The sequence below is a fragment of the Plectropomus leopardus genome, unplaced genomic scaffold, assembly GCF_008729295.1.
Source record: "Plectropomus leopardus isolate mb unplaced genomic scaffold, YSFRI_Pleo_2.0 unplaced_scaffold2516, whole genome shotgun sequence".
NCBI lineage: Eukaryota > Metazoa > Chordata > Actinopteri > Perciformes > Serranidae > Plectropomus > Plectropomus leopardus.
The window spans coordinates 1-10,296 of record NW_024627335.1 but is presented as its reverse complement, the minus strand read 5'-3'; the positions used below and the strand labels follow the sequence as shown (position 1 = coordinate 10,296).

Sequence of the window (10,296 nt, the reverse complement as noted above, 5' to 3'; positions counted from 1 at the left end):
TGTGTGTGTGTGTGTGTGTGTGTGTGTGTGTGTCAGCATGCTGCCGTATGGCTGCCTATCCATCGGGGACTGTGTGGGACTTATCGAGGTGGTGAAGAACAGTTTCACCATCATGCAGATTCAGTGCAAAGGAGGCCTGAAGGGGGCGCTGCAGTTCAACTCCAACACCCTGCACCACTGGATCAAGGACAAGAACCGCGGGGAGGGGTCAGTACCTGTCTGTCCGACTGTCTGCCTGTCCAACTGTCTGTCCAACTGTCGGTCCATCTGTCCATATCTTCCGTTTGTTGACATGAAGAGGTTTCAGCAGCCGGTCTTCACACCTTAAAGAGCTGTCACACATCATAGATTTAGGAAAATAACCTGCATCACTGCGTTTCTGCCTCCACAGGAACCAGTTTAACCACTAATATACAACCTGACTCATCTTTAGCCAGAGTCTGTGTCTGTCTGTCTGTCTGTCTGTCTGTCTCTCAGGTACGACCGAGCCATCGACCTGTTCACCCGCTCGTGTGCAGGTTACTGCGTAGCAACGTTCATCCTGGGAATCGGAGACCGACACAACTCCAACATCATGGTGAAGGAGAACGGACAGGTGAGCCGGCGGCCCTGCACACATCCTGAAACTGTTCAGACTGTCAACCTAACTCCTCCTCCTTCTCCTCCTCCTCCTCCTCCTCCTCCTCCTCCTCCTCCTCCAGCTGTTCCACATCGACTTCGGTCACTTCCTGGACCACAAGAAGAAGAAGTTCGGGTACAAGAGGGAGCGAGTCCCATTCGTCCTCACTCAGGACTTCCTCATCGTCATCAGTAAAGGAGTCCAGGAGTCGACAAAGACCAAAGAGTTCGAGAGGTCTCTCCTGCTCCTCACTTGTCCAGCGCTGGTCCTCCGGTCTGGCTCTCTGCCCGACTCACCCTCTGTCCACCTGTCTGTGTCTCAGGTTTCAGGAGATGTGCTATAAAGCCTACCTGGCCATCCGGCAGCACGCCAGCCTCTTCATCAACCTCTTCTCCCTCCTGCTGGGCTGCGGCATGCCCGAACTGCAGAGCTTCGACGACATCGCCTACCTGAGGAAGACCCTGGCTCTGGGTAAGACAAATGGGTGGACAGAGGGACAGGTAGAGAGAGACAAAGACAGAGTTGTGCGTCACCTTGCGTAGATGGTGTTCCCCTCAGTGAATCCTTGTTTACATAATCCTGTTCGTATGGATCTAAAATACACATCATTTGTTCGTCCGGCAGCAGACCGCCGTGCGTTCATCATGATGTCATCACGCTCGATTTCTGCGGGTCAGAACTCACGGTGGCACCAGAGGAATAAATGATGAGCCAATCACGACGCCTTTGCACTCTGCGCATAAAAATGATCAAATCTCAAAAACTAAATAATGAACAGAGTTCAAACAACTTCTGGAGTTACAGGAAGTATTTAGTTTATGATTCTGCTTTCAAAAATATTTTGGATCCATCTATACTGTGCTTTTATTTTGTAAAATCTGATTTAAAAAAGTCTTATTGTATTTTGTATTGAATTGTATTGAAAACACAATTTAAATACTTTTATCAGTTATTATGATTTATTGACCTTTATCACCTTTAAGCTCAGGTTGTACAGATTTTATGGATACAAAGCATTTGAAATACTTGTGGACCGAACCAGCTGCAGAGTTCAAATGGTTAAAATTAATTTTAGGTCCGTGATGTTGAGTTAACGGGTGTGAAAATCAGTCTGCAGATTTAAAAATGCCGTCTCTGCAGTTCACGGCTGTCGTCTAAATAAAGACTGTACTGCAGAATTTATTACAAGTATCATTAATACGAATGAAAAAAGCAAGGCTCCCAAAATCGATCCTTGTGGAACACCATTCTTCACAACAGTCCCGTGTTTACAGGATTTTATTCTGGGAGCAGAAAGTCTTGGTTCTTTTGATTTGTGGAAAATGAGGAGAAACTGGCAGAGTTATAAAGTGAACGAGAGTCTGTGTTTGATCAGTATCTGATCCACAGATCAGCTCTTATTTTAGTGAGACTCTAAACTCTGAAAGGTTCATTTCTACGGTCTCCTCACTCTGAAATATCTCAGCTAACCAGCAGAGGCCTGTGCAGCTGAGAATATAAAATCCAAAATTTAAAGTTGGATTGAGTTTATCTTGAACTGACAAGAATCCTGTTGACATGTGAAGCCTTTTATGTGAAGTTTCTACAGATGTTTTTAAGTTTTACGTGGGTTTTTTAAACCTTACTTTTGAAAGGGATTTCGATGTAATATTTTCCACCAGGAGTAGAAAAGGAAATTATCTTAAAATGAATCGAGTTGTAATCTGCGAACTGTGACCCTGTAAGATCCACAGTCTTTGTAAAATCTTAAAATGTGACTAAAACTCTCTTTGTCTTCAGATGTGAGATGGTGTCACGTGTTAAAGTCTTTACAGTCTTTTGGAGTAAAGCAGCCATAAAGAAACCATTTCCTCACAAGTTGGTGGAGACCAAAAGCAGAGCTAAAAGAGAGAGAATACTGGACATAAATTCATCAGGTGACAGACTCCTCATCTGCTGTTCTCTGTCTGCTGGATGTGGAAACGGAAACATTTAACTGTATGAATCCTGAAAAAAAACTGTCTTTGAGCGACCAAATCAATCAATACTACTGTAAGAAAAACAGCTGCTCCAGTGTAACTAACGGTAACTGGACTCTGTTGCCTCCTGCTACCCAGAGAAAAAGAAACCAAAAACCAAAATGAGTCCAGATGAAACTGGGGTTTCTCTGAACAAAGATGTTGTCTTGTTGGGGTTTAAAAGTCCTTCAGTCTTTGTTGGACATCAGTTTGTCTTCATCTGTTCTGTTTCCATCACTAACTCTCATGTCATTGCAGATGCTGCCTCTCCCTCCTGCCTGCCATCATCTCACCTCCCTCACCTGGTTTTCCTGCCCGCCTCCTCACCTGCAGCTCCTCCCCCCATCACCCTCAGTATTTACACCCATCCGGTCTCGTTCACTCTGCGTCACACTCTCTGGATCCTCATTTACGGTCGTACGTGATTAGTGGGTCGACAGTCAGCATGCTGCGCGCCTGCCGAGTCTGAACACCAGTCAGCGGTTATCTGAGCCGGCAGATGGGTCGGTGCTAAATTTCAGGGGCCAAAATGTCATTGTCTTCTGTCTCAGAGGCCTCACAGCAGAGCAACGCTTCTCCTTCAGTTAACAGAAACCAAATCTGCGATTGGTTTATTTTTGTCTTTTGCATTGCTGATAGTTGCAGCCGGAGCCATTATACTGTCGGGTTGTTTTTCCATTTTCGTGAATGTGATATCTCAAGAACACGTTGACAGAATTTCCTCAGATTTCTCAAAAACGTTGACGTAGATTCAGCAATGAACTGATTATATTTTGGTGATCATAGGTCAAAGGTCAAAATCACTGTGACCCTGAATCCATTTAGTCTCATTCTTGTAAACATGAAAAACACCTTTGGAGAGTTTCTTCAAAATGTGGCACAAATGTCTACTTTTAGTCACAAATTTGATGGTCAAAGGTGACTCAGGCCTTGCGTCCATCTCATTCTCATCAGCGTGATACCTCAACAACCCCTTGAGAGAATTTTCTCAAATTTGGCACAAACATCCATGTTAAATCACAGATGAGCTGATTATTATTTGGTGGTTGAAGGGCAAAGGTCAAGGTCATAGTGACCCTGTCTGTCACATTCTCATGAACACAATATCTCAAAAACACCTTTTGAGAGGGTTTCCTTAAATTTGGCACAAATGTTCACTTGGACTCAACAATGAAATGATTAGATGTTGGTGTTCAAAGGTTGCTATAACGTTGCATGTGTCACACTCTCATGAACATGATATGATAGCGCCTTAACTTGATTGGGCAGAAATGTCAATTTTAAGTCAAAATGAACTCATTAAAATTTGGAGGTTGGAGGTCAGACGTTAAGGTCATGGTGACGTTGACCTGTTTCATTCTCTGAAACAAAATATCTTAATAAATTGAGGGAATTTACTCCAATGTGGCACAAACGTCCACACGAAGCTCCACATCCACATCTGACCTCTTCTGCAGGACACCTTTGTGTCCAAGAACACGTCTCATCTATTTCTGTCTCTGTCCGTCTCTCTGTCCGTCTCTCTGTCTGTCCACCTGTCTGTTTCTCAGAGAAGAGTCAGCAGGAGGCGCTGGAGTATTTCACCAAACAGATGAACGACGCTCATCACGGAGGCTGGAGCACCAAGATGGACTGGATCTTCCACACCATCAGACACATGCCCAACGAACACTGACACACACACACACACACACACACGTACACACACGCACACACGTACACACACGCACACACACGCACACGTATGCACGCACGCGCGCACACACGCGCGCACACACGCATGCACACACATGCACGCTCGCACACACATACACACACACACTCACACATTCATGTAACATATATTTATGTGACACGTAGTGTCTGTATAAACACTGAAACATACACTATAACACACACACACACACATACTTTATACATAAGTATATAAACACACACTGTGTCTTTGCTGCACCACTGTGAGGATGGGGATGCTGATGACGCACGCGCGCACACACGCGCGCACACACGCATGCACACACATGCACGCTCGCACACACATACACACACACACTCACACATTCATGTAACATATATTTATGTGACACGTAGTGTCTGTATAAACACTGAAACATACACTATAACACACACACACACACATACTTTATACATAAGTATATAAACACACACTGTGTCTTTGCTGCACCACTGTGAGGATGAGGATGATGATGAGGATGAGGATGAGGATGATGATGATGACAATGATGATGATGATGACGATGATGATGATGACAATAATAATGATGATGATGATGATGAAGATGAAGATGATGACAATGATGACGATCAGGATGATGATGATGATGATGATGAGAATGATGATGATGAGGATGATGATGAGGATGATGATGAGAATGATGATGATGAGGATGATGATGAGGATGATGATGAGGATGACAATGATGACGATCAGGATGATGATGAGGATGATGATGATGGTGATGATGATGAGGATGAGGATGATGATGATGGTGATGATGATGATGATGATGAGGATGAGGATGATGAGGATGAGGATGATGATGGCAGTGATGAAGGTGTATGGTTGTTGCAGTTTTTGTGTTTTCGTGGTGTCTGTAGATGGATGGTTGTCACAGCAACATGAATCTCAGGGTCAGAGGTCAAAGGGGCGGTAGAGGATGCCAAAGGCATGCTGGGAAAAGATGATGTCGTGGTAAAAGTCTTCCAGGTGGTGCTAAGTTAGCCAGCTAGCTCTGCTAAAAAATGTAGCATTCATTTGAATCAAACTTTATTGAGATGCAGCCGATTTAAATGACGGCAGCTTTATTGAAACCAGCAACGTGAACACTGTGAGAGCAATAAAATCTCCAATCGCTGATCAATACTTTGATTTCTGACAATACAAAGCTCTGACCAATAGGAAGGCAGAGCTGACCAGCTGTGGGCGGAGTCAGTGTGAAGAAACACGGCGAGTTTTTATAAGATTCACGTAAAATGTTCAGAAAAACAAAATGTGTTTAAATGCCACAATGACGTCAGTTTATATTAAATATCATAACATGATAATATTCAAACATGAAATATTTCAACATTTTCTGTATTTAGAGTCACAAATTTTCTCAAAATATTACAGTTTTTTTGGGGGGATGACTTCATCAAATATTAACAAATATTTCAATTACGGCTGTCAAATGATTAACTTTTGAAAATCACGTGTTTGGGTTATTTATTTATTCATTCGTTACCTGAGTGACGTTTTTCAGACTCAGACGACAGTTTTGTCTCTTTTCGTTGCAGTTTGGTGTTTTTCTCTGATTTTGGCTGCTTCTGTTGGACAGAGACGTCTGACTGAGGACGTCCCTCTGAGCCTCAGTGTGTCGATTTGTTGCTTCAGTGTCTTTATCGGGTCTGAGGAGACTTTTTGGTGATTTGGCTGCTCGCTTACATCCTCTGTGCTGAGCTCGAAGGCGGGAACAATCCCACGAATCTTTCAAATATCCAAAAATTTTGGAAGAAAAGAAAATCACAAAAAATATCACCAACATTTTTTTAAGACAAAAAAAGCAATTATTTAAAACAACAACAAAACAACATCTAAAAAAGTCTTTGAAGAAAAAATATTTGTCAAAAGTGTTTTTTTAAAATAAAAAAACACCAAAACGTTCTGAGGGAAAAAATGAAACAGCAAAAATTTTAGGGAGGACAAATAACCCCATGAAAAATAAAACCAAATGTTTTTAAAAAAAATAATTGCCAAAATATTTTAAAGAAAAGTGGTTAATGAAAAAAAAGTTTAAAAACGAGATTGGCTAAACATTTTGAATAAAAAATAAAAAATTTAAAAAATTCCCTAAATTTTGAAATTTAGGAAATATTGTGTGTTTTTCCCCCAAACCTCGTGAGCCTGAAGTCATAAACTCTTCTGCCTCTTCCTGAGCAGCTCGAGTCCTCGCTGTAGCGTTAACTCTCAGCTCGCCGCGTCCTCGTAAAGACTACCGTGATACCGAAGTTATGTGAACATTAACGGTAACGGCTCTGATTTTATCAAAAACGTTATTTCAACATAAGTCTGATTTTTCTCTTTTAATTACAACATAAAAATCTGACTTAGTTTTAAATTCCTGCTGATTTTTAACTTTTCCTGTAAAATTTTGTGTTTGATGCCTGAAAATCTTAATTTTCCTACAGAAGCTGATTTTTGTCCTTAAAGGCGTCCCGAATGTCTTCATGCAGCCAGCTGACGGATTTTAAGTCTCCGTCCTGAGCTGCTGACGGACCGCCGGCTTCGCTCCAGAATATTTTTAATTTTGATGGTTTCAGACAATCTGAATCCATTTAACGATTTTCTTGAAACAACATATCGAGTTTTATCAGGGATCAAAATCTGTCCTCGACAATCTGAACCAATCAGCTGCTCGCTAGCCGTTAGCATGTTAGCTCCGTGAACCATGCTAGGTTAGCCGTTAGCATGTTAGCTCTTTAACTTCAATCAGGTGCACTCATAGTAAGCCATCACTTAGGTCACCTGTTCTGTTGCACTGGGACAAAGAATTGTGGGTAGTGTAGTTGGCGTAACGCAGCATCATTGGAGACTGGGTTAAATTTTATTGTGAAAGTTTGTGTTTGTTTCTGCTCAGGTCAGAGGTCAGATAAACCACGCCCACACCGTCAGTAACCATGACAACCTGTGAAGTGGCCTGGCCCCGCCCCCTGTGGCATGATGATGTCACTGCTGGTTACCATAGTGACTGAACATGTGTTTTTTCTCCATGTGATAAATATGATGATGATATGATTTTAAGTGATGTATTGATTATTGATTGGTTGATCTTGAAGTGATGTATTAATGATTGATTGATTTTAAAGCGATATTGTGATTATTGATTGATGTGTTTACTCTGATCAGTTTGTTGATACTGATCCTGTTTGAGACACTTTTCTAAAATAAAGACTCGGGACTCTGTGGAGCTGACGCCCACTTCCTGCCTGTCGGCCAATCAGAGGGCGTGTCCTGCTCCACGCCCTGATCAGGTTTCAAACTGGGCTTTACTGCGGGTCACCAGGGGGGCGGAGCCTGCTGACCATCAGTGTTGTGATGTGATTTCAAAATAAAAGCTTGACAGGTGTGTGACTCACGAGCTGACCAAACCCTCAGTCTCCAAATGTTTCACCGTCCTCCTCCGCAGAGACCCCGATGTCTGTCCCCGCCCCCCTGAGAGATGCAGGGACGCCATCAGCTGTGACAGGTGAGACAGTCTTCTCTCAGGTCCTCAGGAGGTGGTTACAGCGTCACTCAAAGATGCTCGTAACAAACCCGTCGCACTCCAAGATCAGAATACTCTGCTGCTGAAGATGTCCAATCACCAAACGTCCCCTCTCTCTGTCTGTCTCTGTCTCTGTCTCCAGGGTCAGTGAAATACTTGACATGTGGACATTACACGTTAAATGTGTGATAACCTGATATTTTTCCTCCTCGCTCTTTTGTTTTAAAAGATTTGATACCAGAACAGAAGCAGTGAAAAAACGTCTGCAGAAAAAGGACAGCTGGCAGGACGGACAGTGGACAGGACGGACAGTGAACGGGATGGACCGTGGACGGGATGGTGGGACGTTTTGACAGCGTGTTCTGTGTTTGATCCGCAGCAGGAAATTTAAAAAGCAGCTGTTAGCAGGAAACTCAAAGAAGAAGAATAGTGGTCGAAAATGTCCACAATTTTTTGGAAAAATCAAATTTGAATTTCAATTTTTTTTAATGGATGAAACAGAGCAACAGTGTTTTGTGATTTATTTTCTTTTTAATGTAAACTTTTAAAGAAAAATAAACAGCCCCAGATTTCTGAAGTTAACAATGTTACCAATTTTTTTTAAAAGAAAAAAAAGCCAACAATTTTTACTAAAAAAGGCCTAAATCTTCTGTGAAAAAGTTTTGTAGAACAAAAATTGCTCATAAACTTTAAAAGAAATTAATGCCAAAAAAGAAAAACAAAAAAATGTTTTCTGTAAAAATCATCAGATCAATGATTACTGACAAGTGATGTCATTGTTATTGTTTACAAACAGCTGCTGACACGTATGTTACATGTCACACTTGAGGAACTCGCTGTTGTGTTAAAGCGCTGTAGTTTCTGCGGTGCCGGCATGCTGCCTAAAATCACTCTGAGCTCCTTATCAAAACATTAAAACACTCATCTGATGTTTTTTCTGATCAACTGTTACAACAAAAAAACAAACACACCTCAGGTGGTTTCTGCTTTTATTTATAAAGCGCAGAATGACCAAAATAATAATAAATATAAAAATAAAGAATATAAATTTAGAGAGACAGAAAACTGCACTTAATTGGTTTCATAGAAAACTCAACGGAATAAATGTCAGAATTTCACGTTAACAATAAAAATCCACTTAAAACTGAAAGTGTGAGTATATGCAGGTTAATGTTGTTTTGTTTGTTTATTTCTGATCATGCTTGGGCTGTACAGTTAGAAATCGTGTATATGTATGTATATCAGTCAGTCATTTTCTGTAACCGCGGGGGGGTTGGAGCCAATCCCAGCTGTCATCGGGCGGACGGCGGGGTCACCCTGGACAGGTCACCAGACCATCGACACATATAGACAGACAACCGTACACACTCACAGTCTCACAGTCACACCTACAGGCAATTTAGAGTCACCACTCAACCTGAGCTGCAGGTCTTTGGACTGTGGGAGGAAACCGGAGACTCAGAGAGAGCCCACGCAGACACGGGAGAACACGCAAACTCCACACAGAAGGGCCCCCGCCGCCCGGACGCCCAGGCAACAGTGCTAACCACAAAGCCACTGTGCTGCCCTTTGTACACATATATATATATATATATACATATATATATGTTTATGTATGTATATATAAAGTTCACATCAGTTCCTTAACAGGTTTTCTCTTCCAGCTGCTCCTGATGTCTGTGTGTGTTTCTCTGTGTATTTCTGTGTGTGTTTCAGGCCTCAGAGGGTTAAATGTCGCCGAGCTCCCGTGGATCCAGGAGTTTAAGGGTTAATGATCAGAGAGGATTTCAAAACGCGAAACGCCCTTTAACTTGTTCTTTCTCGGCTACTGTCCACTGCACCGCACATGCGCAGTGAGAGGAGCGATCAGCGGCTGCACGCGGAGGGAAAGAAACAAAGTCAAAATAAATGTAAATAAACTCAAATAAAATCCAAACAGAGACAGAAAACAGAGTCAGAGACACACCGAGGAGGCATGAACCCGCTGGAGCGGTAAGACGCTCTCTGAGCCGAGAAATACACGAGAAATACACGAGAAGTACACGAGAAGTACACGGATCAAACACCGGTCACTGCTAACAGTTAGCATCAGCTGTTTGTACCGAAAATAAAAATAAAATAAAAATATATTTATTTACACATTTACATCGATGTTTATATATTTATGTCTGCAGTTTGTATATGTACATCCGAGGTTTACATATTTATATCTGTAGTTACTGCACAATGTGTATATTTATATCTGTAGTTTATAAAGTACTGCACAATGTGTATATGTATTTATATCTGTAGTTTTTAAAGTACTGCACAGTGTGTATACTTATATGTTTATATATGTACTTTATAAAGTACTGCACAGTATGTATATTTATATATGTACTTTATAAAGTACTGCACAGTGTGTATATATATATAT

The 10,296-nt window shown here is 41.8% G+C and overlaps 1 protein-coding gene across 1 annotated transcript; it reads left to right on the top strand.

The window, feature by feature from the left end:
* The first annotated feature begins 37 nt into the window (after positions 1–37).
* LOC121966589 (phosphatidylinositol 4,5-bisphosphate 3-kinase catalytic subunit alpha isoform-like) lies at positions 38–4,339 on the top strand. Its single transcript, XM_042516668.1, has 5 exons — positions 38–207; positions 478–595; positions 702–853; positions 942–1,090; positions 4,167–4,339. Exons 1-5 carry the CDS (start codon positions 38–40, stop codon positions 4,289–4,291), a joined length of 714 nt encoding a protein of 237 aa, XP_042372602.1. The 3' UTR covers positions 4,292–4,339.
* Positions 4,340–10,296: the final 5,957 nt, after the last annotated feature.